We start from the raw sequence: 23056 nt of genomic DNA on the forward strand, positions 1-23056 counted from the left end.
CTTCAACGTAATGCTGAAGTTAATGACAGTAAGTAATGGATTTTGACAATGGAAAAATATTCTTTCCTCTGAGACTATAATAAAATGTTTTATTGAGAGTGTTGTTTTCAAAGATTTAGAAAGCCAAAATTCCTGCTCAGTTTAGGTCATTAAAATGCCTAATACTCAAGTATCTTGGCCAATCCTGGTCATTCTAACCTTTGCACTAAAAATTGTCACTGTCCTTTCTCTTCTTTCCACTCTTTTCTGTAAAGAAATAAGGTTACATTAAAAAAAGATCAGTTTTTCAACAGACTATTAAGAGCTGTATGACAGACTCCACTGCAGAATTACTGTCCAATTCGTACACGGAGATGAATTTTGAACAGAGATTCCTGTAGGACTCCTGTAGAGAAATATATAGATTAACTTCCCATACATAGGTGAGAGAAACAATGGCTGCTAAGCAAAACCAGACCCCAGCTTCTGAAAGCTGATGCTTCCTTATCAACTGATAACTGAAATAACAAGAAACAAGACCGCGTAGTACTTCAGTTTTGATGAGTAACAAGGGCATTACAGAAGTACTGGTTCTAAGAACAACCTTGAACAAGTAATCGTGAATCAAGTTTTTAGATGAACTGAAAGAACCAAACCATTTCTTTAAGGCTTCTGATTTCTAAAGGACAAGTCTGTACAAAAGCCGTAAGCTAGTTTGCTAGTTCAGATGGCTCAGAGAGCACAGAAAACCTGGAATTGAGTTAAATATGCAAAGGGCTGGAACAGTTCAGAATTTTGGTTTCCAGACTGAAGGGGGAAAACTTTACGAAAATGCTTTAGACTTAACTAAAGGAACAGTAAACAACAGCAATGTCATTCAAGAAACTGGCAAGAAGTGGAGTGCTGCAAGGAGAGGGGAAAAAAATATCAACAAATAAGACAGACCAGAACTTCCAATGATCGGATCTCACAAAAGACATAAATTGATCAGGCTTCTGCTATCTATTTTGAAATGGTATCACAAAGCAGTAAAAGTGGGCTGGAGAATAAGGACAACCTAAGTATAACCCTAAATCTAACTTTTTAGTCAGAACAAATATATTGAACACTGAGGGGAAAGTCAAAGGACACGAGAATGAAAACTTCTGCCACCAAAATAGAGGCAAAATTCAAGGAAATTAGTGCATTCAGTCGACAGGACACAGATAATCTCCACTTTAGAACTGGAAAGTCTGATTCATTGGCTCATTCTGGTCCATATAACCATCCTATTTCAGAATTAAAAAGGAAAAAAAATGGTCAGTCTGGCTTGTGCAGTAGAAAGGATCTATACTAAATAAAAGCTTAAGTTCAGGCCTTTAACGAACCATTCTGAATTATCTTACCACAAGTAGAGGTGTTCTTTTACATTCCCCGTAATTAGAACAACAAGTATGATATTGGAAAACAGAGCCGAAGTAACATGGAAAGAACTTGTTTCATTTGGTAACTTCAGAGAAATGCCTAAAAATTCTGGCAAAAGGTTACATTCAAAGATAAATTCATTTCAAAGATAAATGGCACTGAGGTCATGTTCCTGAGCTAGGTACCACACAGAGGAGCATAACCAAACCTGCACATTAAACTCCAGTCTTCAAATCCTGGATCTGAAGCAACCCTGCATCAGCACTGAGCATCCTCAAAAGAAATTGCCAGCTGGGCCAAGATCTGTAGCATTTATCTGTGGGTTGTATGAATATCAGTCTACTAGTTGTAATTATAAGCAGCGAAATTCTTCAGTATTTCATAATTTTCAAAAATTCCTTGTTTACAAATTCAAAGGAAGATGATAGGCAGTATTAGCCAAGGAGAAGCTCTCAGTAATATAATTTCAGTGTGTTTAGCCTGCTGTTTTTTCCCAATGAGAAACAGAATTCACACTGGCCAATAACCAGCTCAGATAGTTCATCTGGAGCTGCTGCCAGAATACCAAGTCTGGCCAATGTGGAAATGGTCCAGAAAGAACCAGAAGCAACGCAGTTAATCAAAACCTGGTGGCTGGACACAGTAGGATTTTCAACAATAAAGCAGCTAATCAGTGCTGAACAATTCATTTATTGCTAGGGTCACTCTGCTTTATTGTAACAGATCCAAGCACTTCAGGAGGCAAAATATGCTTCTGACCTTTGCCAACATTTTGTCCAAAATATTTTAATGTAAACCAGTGCAGAGCAATGCTAGTAAGCACTGGCAGCCAGAGTTTTAGAGACCTTAATATGGTATGTGCAGTCACACAAAGCTGCACTCTGTCCCACCAGGTGAAGGACAAAAGCGCCATGCCCTAAAAGGCACCCCATCTCCAGAGGTGCTTTTTTCCCCTTTATCCTAAAAAAATAAAAAAGAACAATGATTAAAAAAAAAATCTCAGAAAGCGCTTTGAAGAAAAAAGCATTACTGGTGCTGCTGGCTGGCTGACACACATGTTCATTCTACACAGTATTTTATGGTAAGAAGCATCAATACAAGATAAAGTGATTTTGAAACAGAACCAATTTTCACAAAGGCCTTAGAACCTATAGAACTGACTTTTACAGAAAAGGAGCCTTCATACCGCTTTTCTTTCTGTTATGAGACAAATGTGTCTCAAAGAATTAAAACAGCATAATCAATACTTAATTGGCAAAAAAACCCCAAACCTATGAATTCTCACACAAATTATTCCTCCCTTTCCATTTTAATTGTTATGTTTACCCTTTTAATGGCACTATTCAGTACACATCTGGTGCTACTTGAACCGTAACACTAATGGAATAGACATGCTAGGGCATGGAAAAATATTCAACATATCTTAACATACCTTAAATTGACACACATACTGTTGATAAATACATACCTATTCATCTACTTAATAGCTTTACTTATTTTATTTTATAACCTTATAGCTGCTTCTTTTGTCCCTACTGCTTTCTAGTTAGTATGCATGCTCAGAAATTACTCAGGGAAACGGGTTAACTAGCAAAAGAGTTCATTTTCTTGAATTTTTACTCTGCCTTTTGGGAGTGAGAACCACAAGGTGCCATATTAAGAACAAGTGTAGGAGCAGGAACAGGGATTTTTTATATATATAAATATCAAACAGCCATAAATAAGTGTACATTTGGTGGAAGAATTTTTTCGTGACAGAAATAATGATCTGTAATGAACTTCAGTACACATATCTGGGTATATCCCACCATCAGCTGGTACAAACAACCAGAGAAACAAAACATAGCAAGGATGTTCAAAGACATTCATCGTTTCGACATTTCACATGACACTTTACAAAACAACAAACACACACTCATTGGCTTATACATCAGCGGATACGTCTTGAAAATTAGAAAGTTCAGCTAAAAGTATTTATAGATTTTCTGGGTTTTTTTCCCAGCTAAAAGGAAAAAGAAAATGCCCATGCTCCTGGTCTGTATGCCCACTGCATGCCACCCTCTCTCATCAAACAGCCTACCCAATAACACTTGCTGGAGACCACAATGCCCTATCGCCTCACCATCTTTGTTAAAGCGGCCAGTTGTGTAGATACCTGTCACGAAGAAAGGGAGCATTAAGTTCCCTTGGACTAGCTTTTTCAGTGATTTATCTTGCTTTATATGGAACTTGGAGAGACAAACCAACTGTTCAAACCAGTTTTATCTAAACATCAAAATAAGTACTTCCAGCAAGTACTTCCAGCAAATACTTCCACTGAAATGGATCCGCAGTTTTCCTGTGAAGCAAAACTTTTGACAACTTGCACCTTATGAAGCAACTGTATTCTAAAGGTCTCCATTCTTTAAATCCAGACCTTTAGGTCCAGAACAAAAAACTTCAAGGTTATTTCAAAAATAAATGCTTCTCTTTATGAAACGGATTTCTTTGACAACTATGGGACAAAAAAAATCAGTACTGGCTTTTGCAAAACATTAGCAAAAACACAGTTGTATCTCTGCTACCTAAATTATGATCTTAAGAATATCTTTCTTCACGAGCTCTTTACCTTTTTTTGACAATTTCCTTAAAGGAGCTGCAAAACTGTTAATGTTTTATGTGAATATAATTTTAAAAAGTTAAGAATTTACAGATTTTTTTTATTGTTACAGATAATTACCTTTGTGCTTCCGTAAAAAGTCAATGCTCTTCTGCAGTACAGTAGATTTATCCATCTTCCGAGCATTACCCGGAAGCATGGAGCCCAGCTCTTTGATAAGTACATTAAACTGATCTCGACGTTTCTTTTCAGACTTGTTTCTAGACACTCTGAAAAACAAAACAGAAAATGTTTTATAACAACTATGAAACTTTCTTATAATAAGCTGCATACTACTGCCAGGTTCCTGACGCAAACAGCCCCTTAAGAATTTCTGCTGTGAGAATTGTCACAAAAACACCTACTCCATATCTCAAACACCATTTTTGAAGAGTTGCTTCCTCCTTCTCACGGAGGGGTGCAGCTAAGCCTTTGGAATAAAGCACCCTTTTACAAATCATTGAAGAACACTCATAAATACAACATATCTGAAGAATAACAGTAAAAGAAATGCTATTGAATAATATGGTTATATATAAAAGAATCACATTTTTATTGTTTAGTAATCACCCTGGTAAGTTCAAGTGTACAAGTATAAGACATATTTTAGCTTTAAAACTTAAAAACTTACCTTTTTGCTTTATCTTTGTCATCCTCTTCCACCAGCCCATCAAAAATGCTTCCATCATTTCTGAAAGAAACAAAAAGAAATAAATGTTGGAATGTCTCATGTGCAGTCCAATCACAATGAAAGGCGGGGAGGAAAGAGCTCATTATTCATCATCTCCATTACATCAAGAAACCTAAGCACTGTTTTACTGTGATGTCTCACAAGGACCATAATCAATAACCCGAAGACAAGTCTGCTATAAGTTCTCCTTGTAGGACATTTACTAAAGAGAAAGCAAAACACCTTACATTTCTGACACAACTCAAAGGATTTTCAGACTATTTCTAACGAGAACTTACAACACTATGCAAATACTTAATTGAACACTACTTAATTTTATTTTTCTATCTTGATTATTTGCATTACCTAACCCTTTTGAAAACATGAAAGAGGACATATATAATTTATTTTTATTTATTGGCAACTTCTATTCCAATTATTGGAAATATTTATAGTAAGAAAGTACATTTTTCTTAAATACTGAAGTATTATTAATGGAAGAGGGCTGAGGAATATGCTATACCTCATTCCACGTATGTAATTCTATAAATATACAATTAATATCAACATTACACAGTAACAGTAATTATTCATTATATTTGCTTCCTCACCAAGTATCACATAACTTTTCCTCAGCTTGACAACTGTCCACGTACTGCTAAAGACATATTAAAATATCAGAATAAGAACGTGTTTTCCTTTGAAGACGCCTCAGTATACTCCATACAACACCTTTGTTTCATTTCCTTTTGCTTTAAAAGTCAAGTTCTTCTGTTTTCCAAAACCACTGTACAATGGACTTCCACATTTTACTTCTCTAACAACTTCTGTCTACTTTCAGTCTATTTAGTGCTGTCCACACAGACTTCTGTGTGTCCACCCTTAATTTTTTTATCCTAACATTTCCTTCCCTTAAGGCAAGTAACAGTCTTTCTAAAAAGCTTACCTCATCTCTCCGATTTATAACTGATAAATCATCAAGCAATTGTACATTACAATAAGCAGTGATGTTAGGAAGTAATTATTTTGTACGCTACTACATAAACATAAAGCTTTTAAAAGGAATTTGTATACTTAAAAGGCTGAAGTTTCAGCGAAATGCCACACAAGTTCACTAAAAGAATTGACAAGTCAGACAAGCATTTTAAAAGTTTTACCCTTTGCTTTTATTGTTATTTATTTCTATCAGGTTTAACTTTCTGTAAATTTGATGCAAGTGTCATTTCCTGAAGTCTGAAAAATGGTAACACACAGAATATTAAGGACAGATGTTCACCTAAGCTACTAAGAAAGTCCAGCTTAAGGAATCAAGTAGAAAACATGTCTCAGCTATTACTTTTCCCTTGAAATAGGTTAGCAGGTCACTTTACTATCATCTGCAGCATCACTAATCGTTTAAATGTATTTGTTTTCCTTAATCAAATATTGAAGTATTTAAAAAAAAACCCAAATAAACATTAAAAATCAGCTCAACTTGCACAGATGCTGTTCCATGGCTGCAAACAAGTAATACATTTTAAGATTCAATTCAAACAATAAAAATTACTATTTCCAATGACTACAAAACAACGCATCTAACAACTACCAAAATAACTCTGTCAAAAATAGCCAAAAACTCACTCCTTTTATTTTTTGCATAAATTAATATTCTTTAGATATTAATCATAAGAAAAAGATTATTAAAGAAAGCATTGAGCAGTAATTCCCCCACAACTCTCAGTATCTATTAACATACCTGTCTGCAATGGAGCTCATTTTATGGGTGCTTATGGTAAAAAACATAACATATCACACTTTAGTCTTGTGGTAGACATTTGTACGTTTGCCTATAAGAGAAGAAAAAATATCAAAACGTGACTCTGGAGGAACAAACATGTTCTTCATTAGAGCATACTGAAGTTTCCATTTGCTCTATAAACTGCTCTTAATCTTCCCCTCTCTTCCAACCTTCTGCTCTGCCCTCCTCTAATGCAGTCTCCATTACCATCATAACCTGGATTTTAATATCTCATTTTACATGACAGAGAGTTCAAGGGAACATTGTTTTATTAAATGCCACGATAAACAAGTCTGGACTAAACCAATACAAACCTTTTTCTGACTCTGAATTCAGATATAGCTTTTCATTTTTATTTTAACTTTTACCTAAAAGACTTTCATAATTTTGAAGGTTGTACAGATGTAAAATACATTCCTAAGTAGTAATACATTCTATTTAGAAATTGTGCAAACAGAAAGCATTTGGGATATAGTATTTTACAGCTATAATTTATTTCTTACTATATTTTTTTATCGAGCACGTTGTTATAATAGACATGTGAAATGATAAAAATAAGATCTCTATCAGAATGTGATCTTCACACTGTGAGAAAGTTAGTCAACCTGGCCATTTCTTAAAGCAGTCACTTATTCATTACAAAGTTTCAGCAGGAAGTTTTTTGTTTTCCAGCTGTACATATGATTTTGAACAAAGAATGTGAATGAAATATTAATAGTGAAAGAAAGAATATAAAATAAAAATAAATATTTAATTCAAGAAGTACCTAATTTTAGGTACCCAAAAATTACAAAATGACATGGGTTACAGAAAGGCTGAAAGTCAAACATAAACCAATACAATTAAAACTTTTTCTTTGATATAGAAAAGTCAGTTGTCAGAAGCTGCTCAAATGGCGCAGCAAGACTGTGACATTGTCAGTGATTAAGGAACAACTGCATGCAGCAAGAAGTTTTACATGAGCTGAACTTGCAGATCTTTGGGAATTTTTACTATGTTACAAACTTAATAATAAAAAGGCATTGCATTTATTTCAAAGGAGCTGGTTTTAGTCACTTTAGTGACTCATAGTTTCTGAGAAGGAAGGATTTGTTTGTTTCTGAGAGTGCCAAATCCAGTGGAACTTGCAGTGTTAATACCATAAGAAACATGGCAGCAACTCCGTGATCCAGCCAGACTGCAAAATGTTCCAAGAAAATCTTATCCCAGTTTTTTAATATATGGGGAAACTGAGGAAGGAAACTTATGTTTCAACCAAACTGTCTCAGAGTCTACAACAGCCACATACTATGCAGGTTTGCTTCAAAGGACTAGTATTTTTGCCCATAAAGTTTCATAACTTGAGTGCAGCAGGAAAGTAAACAGGAGAGCTCTGCTGCAACACAATCTCTTTCAAGGTGCATCACAAGGTGTGCATGCGGTTTTGCCCAAATGCCCCATGAGCCTTCTTACCCACTTCTTCAATTAATACGGCCCAATTTCGTCTTGCCTTTATTGTCCAAAATCTAGTGCTTTGAAGACACACTGGAAGCAAACCATACCTTCACTCCAAATCTTCAAAATAACAATTGCACTGGCCATACTGACAAATTCAATTCCCCAAATTAGTTGGCTAAGTTTTATAAAGTAATGGAGTTGAACTATTTGAAAACCAGCCAGAAATGGCACAAGGAAAGTAAATTATGAAGAAGTGTTTGTTTGAATTTTTGTCAAAAGCATCCAACAACAGACGGGTTGCTCAGCAGTAAAAGCAAACTACCATCACTACCAAACTACCATTAAGTTTAAAATCAAGACACCAATTAGAAACTTGTTTTCATTTAGCTTACACAGTATGCACTAATATAGGTACACACTAATTATACTTTTAGCCCTGTGTTAATTTTTAAAGGAATTTGGTACCTAACATTATAGGGATCAAGGCTAATATGAAATTTTGTAGGACAAATGATATACTGTTCCCTTAATCTGCAAAAGAAAAATACATGTACAGCTAACAGAAAACTTTCACCTGTGACATAACTGGCATCTTCATTATGCAGAATCAGAATTTAAAAGTCAGTATTTTCACTTTAACAAAGCACTCAATTTCTAGAATTTAACAAAATCATTCACTTATTACAGTATACGGATCCTATGTCAGAACTGGCAACTTAGATTTGGTATCCAAGACAAACAGTTAAAAGAACTTAAAGACTACAGGAAGTGCACCTGTAGTGCATTTGTTTCTCACTTTTCAAGGTCTGACCCTTCTGTCTTTGCATCAAAAATTGCAAGACGCTGAACATTCTCAGCGCTTATACATGCCAATGGATAAGACTGCAGAGAGAATTCCAATAAAACCAGTCAAGTTTAAAGCAAACACTAGAGAAATCAAGGACTATGTCTATTTCTAAGATTCAAATTCAGTTATGTTCTAGAGAACAAAAGACACTACTTAACACTGCTACCCAGCCCTTCAGTGTTGATAATCGACAGCCATAGGAACCTTGTTAATTATAGGAATACAATTTTACCTTTTACACTTTGGGACTTGTTAAAGTGTGAGGTTTAGGGATGAAACCTGGTTCCTTTGCAGAACAATGTGGAGTTAGATGTATCCTCTTCTGCAGAAAAGCATTAAATTCTGAACTGTAAAAAAATAAAAAAGGAGAGTTTTAAAGTCAATGAGTTTTAAAATGATCATTCCAACAAGAGTAATTTATAAATGCAATATTCTGCTTATTAAAAATATCCCAAGTATCTCACTATCGGAATTCACCTTGCTTTAAAGCTCTTCTCCTTGATACTTTTTACTTTTGAGTTCAGTATCACCCACACCATCTACATCTTCACTTCCACTTGCTACCTTCAAAGTATATCTTTGTATCATTATTTAAACATCTTTTTCGCTGAAACTCTTACTTGGGCCTCTCTTGGCTTTCTCAGTTATGTCTTCTCCTCTGCAAGTCTCCAAAATTGCCACTCTCAGGACTCCAGAATGTGTAGAATGCTGCTGCTGGCAACTAGCAAAGTTGCCCAGCTGCATTATTGCTACTCCCTCAGACACAGCCATTAACCCCTTCTTTCAAAACCCACTTCAAAAACACTTTCAAGAATGTAGTCCAAACTTACCTCACACATGCACTTTTTCCATAAAAAAAACCTCAGCACCAGTGTAAGTGATCACCAGCTTCCAGTCTCTTTACACCATTACATTTCATTTATACAGTTTCTTCCCTTGAACCATGCTACTTTCCACATTTTTAAGTTACATGAAATCAGTATTTTCTCTAATCTTTATCCTGTTTCTATCTGCCTTGCTTACTGTTCTTAAAACAAAATGTATTCACTACACAATGTACTTGTACCACTTCCAAAAAATTTTATTTTAAAGCATATTAAATTCTGAAAAGAAAGTTGGGATCTAAAAACTAAGCTTATGCTACTCTTAAATTCATTAATGGATTTTATGGAAACACCTGAATTATCTCTTATTTGATTAGAAAAGTTAAGCTTCTCCTTCCCCTGCACCGAACAGAGGCTCTTAAGTGGTTAAAATACAGAGGTTAAAATATATGCGAATATTAACATAGGAAGTTAAAGCACAGCAGAACAATCTGCCAACAGGAGAAAAACAATTACAGCATGATTCAGTGAAGCCACTCATTCTTTTCTGGCCAAATAACCTGCTGGCCCATTGACCTACTTTTTTAGGTGCTTACAGCCTCCTCTCCTATTCTGTTTTGTTCCGTTTGACAAGTGCAAACGTTAATAGTGACAAAGAGTCCCATGGAAGTCTAGGTTACACAGACTGCAGCATGAAACCTGTGTTTTTAAACTGCTTGGAGTCGAACAACTCTGCCAACTCTCACCCAGCTCCTAAGAGAGTTCTAATGAGGAAAATTTCAGACCTCATCTCTGCAGTATGTAGAGGTGCATTTTTAAAAAAATCACAACTAAACACCACAGGACTTAAGCACAGAACCATATTTGATAATGTCTAAAACAGAACCAAAAAAAGGAAGTTTTTAAGGATATTTCAAAAAGGGATTTTAAGATGAGGAGGGAAGGAATATGTTTATGTCATAAATGAACATAAGCAAGCTTAAACCAGACCAAAAGGAAAGCTAATCACAGTGGAAAAGCTTTTGTAACCAAAACCACATAGATCTCTAACTCAGTAGAAAAGGCATGCATGTGAAAGCCAGCAGAAAGGTTAAGACGCCTACACGCCAGCATCGTCAGCCACAAGTGTTCAAAGGTCATGGGTCTGTCTCCACAGTTCATGGTGTTTTTTTAAATGCAATGAATTATGTGTATTTGTCTCTAGATACTATATCTTTTGTACATATTCAGTGCATGTTTTCACACTTTTCTGCAACCAAGGCTAGAAACTTACTATCTTTAAGAAAGCTGAGGTCCTCAATCAAAAACCTTAGCTGCTGCCATGGATATACAAACTATTAATACACAGCATTGCTCAATCTCTCGCAAAATCACAAAAACTAGCAACGCTGCAACTTCTCCACTATGCTGACTTATCACTCGCAGGGAGGCAGTAAGTAACTGGGTGCCAAGTTATTCCTTGGCCAAAGAAACAAGGTTCTGAGTAAGTCATAGGGTAAAAAGCCACAGTCCAACCTAAGGTAATAGTGAAAAGTTCACACCATCTGATAAAACATTCCATGTTTTAGACTGAAAGAATTTCAGTAACTTCAGTCCAATTTTATCATCAATACTGGTATGCACAGTGGCTATATTAAATCTTAGAAACAAATTCAAAGATTGAACAAACTGTGAAATTACACTACAGTCTTCATCATGACAGATGTTTTGTCAGGACTGGACTGAAAAACGGATGGGACAATAGTCAATGTGTTGCCTGTACTTAATTTTGTATATCGTCAGTGACTGAAACCCTTACATCACCAGCACTTCACCATAACGGCAACATTGCTAAATATTTTTGAGGAAGAACCAGTATTGCCCTTACATTGTAAAAAATATTTTTATATAAATGTCTTGATCTTATAAGTAATACTTCAGTATTACAGCCCTCAGACAGAATTAATGCGAGGTGACAGGTATTATTAAGAAAAATAATTTCACCCAGGAAAGATCACAGGAAAAATATAGGAAACAATACAGTTTTCCAACACTGCAGTTTCTGCAAACAGAAACAAATTAACTTCTTTAATACAGCCTGATCTCTGTGCCATAATCCTATTTTGCCACAGCAACAAACTAGTTATTATATCACTGAGGATTAGCTTTAGAGAAGATCTTGTTTAAAGAATCAAAATCACAGCGCACCAGTCTGTGCTTCCACAGCACCTGATGCCCCAGCAGAGCTCTAACACTAGTTAGGTACAGGGTAAGCAAGCCAAGGAGCAGAAAAATCACACTATGAGCAAACAGCTGAGCCAGAACCTGACTCCCAATGTAAGCATACAGATTCTGAGGATAACTATAAACTTTCTTGACACTCCTTTCCAGGAGCAAAGAAACCTTTGCTTCTGATAACTTGGAGTTTTACTCTACTGGGACAGCCCACCTTAATGGGCAAGCAGAGATCCATCCATTATCTCATTCCCAGAATAGTGCATCACTATCATGTTTTCCATTTTGCTCTTTACTTCATACATTTACCCCAGCCCAACCATTTTTCTTTTTAGCTTTTTCTTTTTTGGAGGTGGGGTAGAGGGGAGGAGAAGGGGAAGAATTTCTTTTGGTTTAGTTCCTCTCTAGTAACCATAGACTTTTATAGAGAGCAAGATGTTTAGAGAGGTAAACATCTGGCTAAACATAACCTGCTCTCTAATCAGATATAGTTTACCTAATAGAACAAGCTAGCAGTTTTCGAGATACTTGCTCCTTTCCTTGCAATGGTATACACACCAACAGAAAGCAAATTAGGGTAAAATGACTGATTGATCCCTTCTCACTAATCACAGACTATCTGTTAAAATACTAAGTTTTTAAAACTGACATTTGTCTCTTTCATTTTCTACCTCAAAATAAAAAAAAAAGGCAAAACAAACAAAAATATCAGAAGATAGGGTTGAAAAGAATTTCAAGAAATGCTGTCCAAACTTTGCAGCTGAAAAGGTTATTCTAGGAGTTGGGAATAGACATATATTGCAGCCTTTTCTCTACCATGTCAACAAACCAACTGTAATCTTGGTCTGTACTTGTGCAGAAGAGCTGACACATCCCAGAAATGTCATTTTCTGTAGATAAATGCACTGTAACAGCAGGTGTACCTCTTCACCTGCTTCACCAGAAAAGAGTAGGAGAGGGCTGCTTCTAGTGCAGACATCCACACTTGATCCCAGGTGGGCTTTTAATAGGAAAATTTGTGAGTGAACGCGAGTAGCCTGCTCTGGCAGAGCAGCTTGCTTAGGTCCATTACCTTTACAAGGAGCAGACAAGGACACATCTGTGTGCAACATAATGAAGAAAGGGCAGTAGGACAGATGACTGGTGGTGTGGGTTGCCATCATCAGAATAACTCATCCAGTCTCAAGTCTGTTCCTGAGGGACTTCTGGGAAAGAGGGTAAGTCCAAGCAGTCTACAGGAGAGATGAACTGCCTGGTAGGAGGCCTGTTGTGGTAGTGGTCACCGACATCACAGATTTAGTCAAGTTATAATGGCACTTGAAAGAGTGCATACTATTTGCCCGCAGACCTATTTGTACATAGTCCAAACAAAACAGCAGCAGTTGGAAGAGCCTACAGATCTCCATGAGTGGGAGACAACACAGCAACCACAGAAGTAAAAAGAGGTTGTATTCTTAGAAATGGTTTGTCACACAGATGTGTCCTTGTCTACTCCCTGCAAAGGTAACGGACCTAAGCAAGCTGCTCTGACAAGTCTGGTTAAAAGTCACTGTAAATAATATCTTCATAGAAACGTGGATGATGAGGATTAGAGGAAAAAGCAATTCTCTCCTGCATTCTTCATGTATTAGACTGTCCTGCCATCCGGAGAGAACTTTGCTCTGTGACTTGGGACTGAATGCAGTTTGCAATTTCCACCTCTCTGGCTCATAGTTAGAGGAAACACCCCTGCCCACCACTCCTCTGTTGCAGATCATTTGGGCTGATCTCTGCTTGACCAGCTGTTCTGCTAACACCCTTCCACTTTTCTCTGGAGTCTGCATCTCCTTCCCCTTCCTCACCATAGACATGGGCCCACAGCTCCCTGCCTGATAGGGTGCAGCTCTAATCTTAGTTCAGACTGCAGTGAAGATATGTGCAAGAAAGCTGTAAGAAGCCCCTGACTCTTCGCCTGGGCTACGCTGGAGCCTGGCCCATGCCTTGGCCATGCACCCCACTGATCTGGCCTCTGACTCACTGATTTCACTTCTTGGCTCATCCTCAGATCTGCCTCCTTTACCAGGAACTTGCTGGCGATCTGGGCCCTCCCCTGGAAGCCTGGCTGCCCTCCCCTGGAAGCAGCCTGCCCCTCCAGCTCCCTGGCAGTGACCAGGAAAGTGCTCAGCAGGTTGCCAGGCTTCTAACAAGCTTGACAGTGGAGTGCTGAAGCACCTACCAGGCTTTTCTTCCCCTCCATTCCCTTCCAGGCTGCTTGTATTAGATCTTTGCCTTCTAGGATCCAAATTAACCAAATGAACTACATCTGGAGACACCCGAGGTGTTGTTTACGCACTCCCTTCAAATTATTAGCAAAGATTATTAAAAGAAAGTAATTATAATACTGATTTTCAGAGTTTGTCAGTGAACATTCTTTGTGTTTCAGAAAACTGCAAAGGATAATCAAGAACGAGTACAAACCTAAGTAAGTTTATAAGATAAATCTGAAAGGCAGTGTTCAATGATCTAGCCATCAGAAACAATTGCTATTATTCCATATTCTCATTTAAAATATTTTCTCATCTTTTGTATTCACAGTTCCTTACTGGAGATCGTTTTACTTCAATAAGAAAGCCGTAAGTGTAGCAGAAGAGCTGCTTGTAAATCCTGTGCAACTAGTCTGTACAAGAGAAAGACTGTGGCTACATGTTACGATTCCATTTGCACCCGCTTTTATTTATAAGGCTCCACCCTGCTTCTTGCCACCCTTCCGTGGCTTTTCCTGGAGGAGCGCACCCCTTCAGCTCTGGCCACACACTGAAGTAGATTTGTGAAATGATATGTATAAAAGAACTCACATATCACACAGTTTTAAATACAATCTTTATTATCTTGTTCTTATTAAGAAGTGTGGCTTCATGTACCTTTGAAAATTGGCACAGCTGAGGAACAGTACCCCTCTACAAAGAGAAGCAGGAACCTCTTAAATACATCTCCCACTGCTGGATCTTTAACAGGGAACCATGGGTTAGACTTAAGAGTATGCATTGTGTTTGCACATGTAAAATACAAATTAGCTCATAATCACGCCTGGCTGAAAAATACACTTACTGCATCCCTAAATGGTGCTTAACAAAAACACCCAGTACTTCACAACATGAGTTTTAATCAAGAGAAGCTAACATGTTAGGGTTACAATTCAAAACGGAAAATCTTCATGTCTCTGTAAATCTCCATTTCCTTTAACAGGATTCTGGGCAGAAACAACCTGCAGCCAGCCAGCTCAAGAACAGATCCTAAATTAACACTCACTGCGCTGTGGAAAAAGTGCTGTAGATGGTGTAAAATCTGGAGATTCTGCTACCCTGTCTCACAGGAGGCATCTAAACTTGGTATATTTTACAATGAACAAAAAATCCCAGCTTCCTCCTTCCATCCTCTTAAATAGAACTGAGAAGGTAGGTAATTGACAGGGTTTTTTCAGAAGTTCAAAAGGGGAAAGAATACCACACACACATTCTCAAAAGTTTAAATTCCCACTGAATATTACTAATTATCCCAGAAAATTATCTGCTACACACAAAACAATGATTTTCTACAGAATAAAGTTACCAGGAAAAAAAAAAATATTTCTTCACTTGGTGATTTCTCAATATTAACAGAAATTTAAGGAAAAAACTTTAAAATATGGTAGCAAGACATCTATCCTGGAGCTAACAACACTTTGAAATTATTCATGCAATTACAAATGTGCATATTTAAGAAACAGAGTATTAGCAATTTTAAATGTTTTGTATCAGATACAGATGTTAGTTTAAACAACAATTTGTCTAAAACGGTTTGTCACGTTTTCCTCAGAGCATAAATAATACCAAGAATATTAATAAATCTAACCAAAGAGGAAAAATTAAACACTTTATTCCTACACTGAAAAATATACATGAAAAATCACTAAGAAATGAGACAGATCAAAGAGTTAAACATTGTTTTTCCTCTACCCCAATAACAAGAGGGAAGAATGTCTAGATATAGAAAGTAAATTAATTTTTGAAAACTGTCCTGGAGAAAATTCATTACCAAATTCAACAGACATAATCATTACACATTCAAAGCAAGATAATGCCAAGTAAATTCTTCTTCCATTCCATACAAAATTGCTGCTCGGTGCTGATATAAACTCATGTTTAAATTTAGAAAATAAGACTTTACAATTATTATTACTGCGACAAAAACAAACACTCAGCTATCCACTACAATTAATCTTGCAGAAAAACATGAACCTACATGTTAGGTGAGCACCTTAATTGCCAGACTTTTAGAATGCATGTGTGTGTTGCGAGGTGGGAAAGGTAGCTAAAAAGCAGGTTTTGAAATCTTTCCAAAATTCTATCCTAGACCAGAAAACTCTACCCAATGAAGATTTATTAGCTCTTATACCCAAATGAACACTTATACGTTTTACATATCTCACTATTGCATTCTAAAATCTTCAGAAATCCAAGAAGTCAACAGATAGCCAACAGGGTCTGTAAGAAGTTAAGTTATGCAAGTTATTTCTGCACCCAATGCCTTTACAGTCGATTTAGGAAAAATTTTAAGGATATAGCTGAGAGTCTTAAATCAGTTTTGCTTGATTTATAATCTACCTTACCCTTTAAGGGACAACCAACTATTTCATATCAACAACTTATTCCTTTAAGATACCATTATCTAGCACAACTAGACATCAAGAAACATCTTACCGCTTCTCAGTTATCCACACATTAAAAAGGGGTGGAAGGGGCAGAGGGAAAGTAGCATGCCATGCCAGACAACTCAATGAAATGAACTCAAGTTCTGTTTTTTGGGGGGTTTTTTGTTTATTTGTTTGTTTTTTAACAGGAGACAGAGACTTATTCCTAACTTATGGATAGGGTACTCACGTAGGATGTGGGAGAAACAGACTAAGTACTTCCTCTGAATCAGTTCGCAGGTGAAGAATTACCACACGTAAGATAGCAAGACCAATATATAAATAGACCATGCAGTTAAGTGCATGGCTACAGGTACTAACAGTACACCCTAACAGTTATATTTGTACGCACTCTTACCAAACTCCTTGGTCAAGCTGAAACTTTTCATAATGTTAGCCTTTGATCATTACTTTGACCGCTCATTTCCACATCCATATTAAATTCCCTCTCTTCTGCTAGCATTAGTATCTGTGATCACACAGTCAACACAGCCTAAAACTGGTCCAGCCTAAAACTAACGCAAATATTGTTTCATTCAGCTAAATCAACTAAATTTGTTTCGCCATATGGCTGCTCAAAAGCTGTGTTGGCACAGGGGAAGGGGAAGCAGTGAATCACCAGGTTAGACATCTTTTGGCAACAATGCCATTTCATGCTGACCTACACCATGTGTTAAATTACAACCAGAGAACAAAATTAGGAAAAATTAGATTCAAATTTGTGCTCAAAGAAATGAGTGTTGTAGCTACTACTTGAGAAGTCTGCTTCATATTTAAATGAAATATCTGTACTCTCCCATGCATTGCTGCATTTATGTAGCAACCCGTGACAAATGAAATTTCTGGACAGAATGAGGTTTGTTTATATACACTGATCCAGACTCATAGATCAGCTTCTGGATATGAAAACAAATCCAGAACTCAGCCTTAGAGCCTCAAGCAAATGTAAAACACAGGAGTATATATACCTGACGTGTTGCTAAGTAGGTATCAACCTATCTATCAAATAACATGTTAAACAGCATGAACTATGACTATTTTAAGATGATCCTCAGTACAGATACTTATACAAGGGTATTCACCTAAATGAATAATATGAAATTAAGAAAATTTAATGAAAGAATGATTTATACCAACAGCAACTATTTGTAACTCTTGGAATTGTATAAGTATACCAAATGGACATATATAAAAAAAGATTAGTGCTAACAGCAACACCCAAGAACAAGTGACAGGTGTTTCAGAAAGCTAATACTTAATCTGAAACATAATTATCCATCTCATGCAGAAATGCAAACATGTAAATAAAACACTTTAAAAATATTTAGTGATGGGCATAATTTTTTTTCCAAGTTGATTGCGCAATCCTTGATTTGTGCAGCTGTCGAAGTGCTTCTGATGCTTAGATTTCCCAGCACGGGTGACTCATGCACGGCTAAATTATTCTGTAAAGCTTTTGTGAAGAGTGAACTGTTTGACTGCCTGAAGAATGGAGTAGGCAGTGCACTTCACTGGAAAGTGTCTTCAAAAAGAAAGAAGTGAGACTTCACATTCACGTTTCCACAAAATGAGAGAGTATGAACATTTTAAGTTCCAACACTGAAGCACAGTCCAAGTCAAAAATTACGAAACAAGCAGCTCCTCCTCCCTGCCTCCCCCCACCCTTTTCCCCTAAAAGTTCTGCACATCATCCTGGAGACCAGAAAATGATACCAAAGAAAAAAAGAATGAGGCAGTAGAAAAACAGAACAAAACAAAATAAGGGAAACGCTAGGGGATGCTAACTTCAGTGTATTCGAAAAAGATGTGGCAAAACACACTTCTGTATTAGCATGCTTACTGTTATGTTCATAAGATTAACAAGATTAACAGAAGATTAACAAAAGTAAAGGCTTACTTTTCTAAAATTACAGTGTCTGCCAGTGGATCCTTCAGTTTTTCCCCCAATACAACTACCTGCTAGAGAAAGAGCAAGTTTATACATTAAATAAAAACTGAATACTATAGTTACAGAATTCCAAACCCCTGCATTGCACTACTCCTTAATTTCATTAAATAAAACACTGAGTTATTCTTCTGTCAGAACTTTCAATATAACAATCCAGGCTTAACTGGAATTACAGTGATTACAAAACCCGAGATACAGGACAAGTCCTTCATATTACATAGGCAAGAAGTGCCTTAACAGAAAAGGCAAAAAACGAAACAAAACAAAAAAGTTTTGCAATTGGTACAGAAAGGAATTGTCTTAACTGTCGTCTTGGCTAAAGAATGGACAAAACCAAGGCAGAAAGACTTTACTTTTCTTGTCCCTGGGAACTCTTGGCAAAACACTTTGTAACCACTTTGGGGATAGATGTTAGGTATGCTTTCGCCGCCCTGCTATAAGCAAGAATCAAAAGGAAATGGAACATCAGCCAACATTTAGCCAATAACTGGACTTGCTCAGGCAGGAAAGATGGTGCATTATTTTAACAAGGGATAGTACTGCATGAACTAAGCAGAAACAGCAATGCAGCACAGAAAAAAGCATATAAAGTCAACTCAATCATTCTGCATATATATTCTTTGTATATGGAAATAAAAAAAGAACATCTTTACCTAAGTATTCAAATATTAGAGCACAGAATATGACTGAATTTCTGAATGTTCAGTAAACACTGTCCAAAGGAAAATTATAGTTTGAAGTAGCACTGTAACATTTAACCAACTGGTTTTTAGCATTCTGTGTTTCCAAAACATTATCAATTCATGTAGATCTCAAATTTGCTCAAATTCTATCTTCATTCTCCTGAGCAGCAGCAGCATGCACTCCTCCTCTGTGGCTTGCTACTGACATGAGCAGAAACTTTCAGAGCTTGTGCTGACTCAGCGAGTCCAGAAAACCTACTGAATTCACCTTCTCAGGGTCACCAGAGAAGCAGCGAAAGCAGACCAAAAAATTCCTTGTTCCCATAGATCAGTATGATCTTCAAAACGCTGGGCCCAGTCAATTCAATTGTAAATTAAATTGATTAATTATAATGACAATATTACTCTTCAAGCATTGGGAATTTTTTAAATGAAGGCTTTCTGGACCTTGCAGACTAATTCAAGACTCACAGCAAAAATTCTGTCAATTATTTCCCATTCCCCCAGCTCTTTCAAAAATATTTTAAGATCACGATATTGACTGAAAGACATAAAACATACTATAACTGAGGAATTTCTAAGCCAAGCTTTTTTAAGCTTTGCTGCTACCATATTTGAGATAAGAATTTTCAAGATTAGGTTATGAGGAAAAAAAAAGGTCACAAATTCAGCTTCTTTTTGTATTTTTGGAAATTCAGATTCTGTCCTGATACTTCCATATCAACTTTAAAACGTTTCAAATGAGTCCTCGAAGTTATTTATGTGAGAACTATTAGTCCCTTTTACCATCTACAATACTTAACACAAAATCATATCAACTACTTGGGACCATACTCACTACATTTACATGACCGTAAACTCTTTTCCTTAGTTTTTTTCTTTTTCTGTTTTACCACTTCTTAAGCTTCTCTTTCACAGAATGATCAGACCACACTATTTCTATCTACCAAAACATGTCTCAGTATGCTTACTTCTTGCCTCTCAAAGCCTTCTCTGCGCTCTCAAGTTCTCAACACTTCCCAAATTAGTACCACCATATTTCATTTGCAAACATTTAGAACCTTTCCTTCCAGGTCATTACTGAAGACGCTAAAATTAGCACTGCTTAAAAGACTGCCATCTCAACTAGCAAGTAGGACCTAGTTAAAAATCAAGTTGCACTAGATGTATTTTACAATTAATATTTTAAATCAAAGCAAATGTGGTAATCCTTATTACCACATATAATCCCTTATATGCTCTTTTCCCACTTTATTAACAGAACCTGACTTAGATCATCCAGCACTTAAGTCCTGAAAAGTAGTATTAAGAAAGTATTTATAAAGGCATTATAGCTATTCCCATTTTCAATTAATATATCAGTTATCAAAAAGGAAAACTATAATCAGGTGTTATTTTCAATGGCAATTCTCTTCTGCTCAGAACACTGTGAATATGTCTTCAATGACTTAGGATCTTGCTAGTAGCCTATTTAACACTTGTATTGAGGAAGGGGATTCCAAAAGCTATCAATAGTCACAGGAAATCCTGAAACTAATACAAATTATATGTTGAGGCCACATGCTAACAGGCTAATGAAAACAGCTGTATTGTATTTAAGCATACATTAAAGCTTGAAACAGTTTAGTTATGCCTAACACATTAACAAATATGCAAATAGAGTGAGAATGAGATATACACTTCAACAAAACAGTGCAATATTTGTAAGACAAGATTACTTAAATAATGAGGACTCTTCATAACTTGCTGGTTTACAGTTCTCATGTTTTGACTCTCAACATTTTTCTTCATTTTAAATTGAGGCTTGTACCTGCCTCCATGAGGTCTCCTCCCAAAGCTGCTATATGAAGTAGCTAAGTACTAAATTTTGATTTTTACTTAATGCATTCGTTTTTTGCTAGCTAAAGTGCTACATACACACGTGGCAGTAATAATCACTCTTTGAGAAAGGATTATACAAATTGAATGGAGAGATGCTTAAGCTAGGAGAATAAAATATACTAACTTTCATAATGTGTTTATGCTAGTTACAACATGAGGGAATAGACTGAATAAAAACAATTTAAATAACACTGCAAATAACTTAGTTTGAAAAAAATCACTGGCTCTAATAAAAAAAAATAAAGTTCTCCAAAATGCTGCTGATACTTGTGCTACTACAACCTTAGATTTTTTTTTTAATGATTATATTGAAGGGCTGTTGTTTTAAATGTCCCTATCAATAGAAATCTTACTTGAATCTTGGAAATTTTCTGGAAAAAATGCTGAAAGTTAAAGCCTAGACTCTGCAAAGATATAATAAACAAGAAATATAACTGAGTTTAGTCCTAATCATTGGCTTAGACGTGTGGGATATTACACACTATTAGCAAGTGCGCAAAATTCTTGGGAATCTCTGAACTTAAAATTACACAGGGCAGATGGGGTGAACTCCTACAACTGTTGCTTCAAGATAAAATGAGTTAACATTGGCAACTAAATATTACTTAAATTTTCAAAACCTTAAAAACTGCCATCTACAATCTCAAATTGAGGATTTCAGTCCAGGGGAAAAAAGAAAAAAAAAAAATCTTTCTTGATTCATGACAGCTTACGCACAGAAAGATCGTAAGAACTGCAAACACCTGTGAAAACCATCTCTTTTTCATTTTTTGCCTTGCTCCTACTTAATGACTACAATAAAACACTGGGCTTGGTTTTTTTCAATGCAGATGAGCAGCTCAAGCAAAACTCGTGGGGTGGGAAGTATACAAATTTTAGAATTCTATATAATAATTATGAAATGAAAGAAATCAGAAGATTCCTATTTTTAACAATTTAAGAATAAAAGCAGGGAATAAAACAAACTAAACCATCAAAATTTCAGAAGGCAGCTATGATTTAGCCATTTGATTTACTGCGACTTGTAGTATTTATCTGTTTCTTTGACATTTTGTATTAACAAAAGTTGCAAAGAACATTCGTGGCACTTTGAAAGTTGTAAATATTAGCACCGAATCTTATGTATCTCTTCTACAAATCCAGTTATATCACAGATGTTCATTGCCCTCATCTACTGAGCTATAACCAAAGTGAACAATTTTGGCTATGTCTCCATTAGCAAGCAATCTGGAGCAGCAGAAATGGATCAGTAGATCAAAGTAGCTGGTGCTGACACTCCTATGCTAGCTGTTCAAGAGGGTTTATTTTGGATTAGATTTCACCTGGTCTCCAGAAGCAAACATCACCATCACATAGGCCATTCAAAGTTTTCCAGGGATTTAATAATCGATTCAGACCTGTATGTCCCCAGTAGAGACAGAAGAGCACTTTGCACCTGCAGCAGAACTTAAAAATTAGTTTTCTGGGAAAGAAATGTGGTTCAAACACCCTGAGCAAGTATGTGTTAAGGGGAGATAACTGACAGATTTTCTCCAAAACAATATTAATGATCCAAATCAAAATGGTAATGCATACACTGGAATTGTATCCTACCTTTCCAAACCAGACTAACCAAAGCAGGTGTCATCTCACAAAACAGAATACTTGAGGACACTGAAAGACTCTAGAAAAATTGTGTAACCTTTTACTCTTAACTCCTCACCACAAATTTAAAAAAAAAAAAAAAAAAAAAAGAGAACATAGTACATGGCAATCTACTCGCTACCACAAAAAAAGAATTTATTCCCCTATTCCAGAATTCAGCAGAAGATAAAACTAGATATCCCTATCACTTAGGCTTCATTTCTCTTTGCTTCGTTTCTTCACTCCATCTTTTATGTCCTTGTTTTTTCCTCTAAATATTTTACTTCTTTTCTTGTTTCCCCCTTATTTCTTTCAGATTTCTCTCTTATTTATTTATTTATTTATTTCCTCCTATTACCTGTGCTATTAAATACAGCAAGAGAAAACTGAAGATTCTGGCATCTCTGAACTTTCAGACGGTGT

At 36.2% G+C, this 23056-nt stretch overlaps 1 protein-coding gene across 21 annotated transcripts in view; it reads right to left on the reverse strand.

Moving 5' to 3' along the window:
• The window catches only part of CLOCK (clock circadian regulator), a 66168-nt gene that overhangs the window by 27648 nt on the left and 15464 nt on the right, over positions 1–23056 (reverse strand). For 14 of the 21 annotated variants that reach the window (XM_075149121.1, XM_075149113.1, XM_075149105.1 and 11 more), the window contains 5 exons: positions 18396–18457; positions 8985–9099; positions 6427–6517; positions 4653–4712; positions 4103–4251 (listed from right to left, as the gene is read on the reverse strand). In XM_075149121.1, coding sequence (XP_075005222.1) covers positions 4103–4251; positions 4653–4712; positions 6427–6473 — 256 coding nt within the window. In that variant the 5' untranslated portion in view covers positions 6474–6517; positions 8985–9099; positions 18396–18457. Of the gene's footprint in view, positions 1–1591; positions 1700–4102; positions 4252–4652; positions 4713–6426; positions 6518–8984; positions 9100–18395; positions 18458–23056 lie in introns of those variants that run through there. The other 7 variants (XM_075149120.1, XM_075149118.1, XM_075149116.1 and 4 more) reach the window with 3 other exon arrangements.

This window comes from Calonectris borealis, chromosome 4 (genome assembly GCF_964195595.1).
Source record: "Calonectris borealis chromosome 4, bCalBor7.hap1.2, whole genome shotgun sequence".
Classification (NCBI taxonomy): Eukaryota; Metazoa; Chordata; class Aves; order Procellariiformes; family Procellariidae; genus Calonectris; species Calonectris borealis.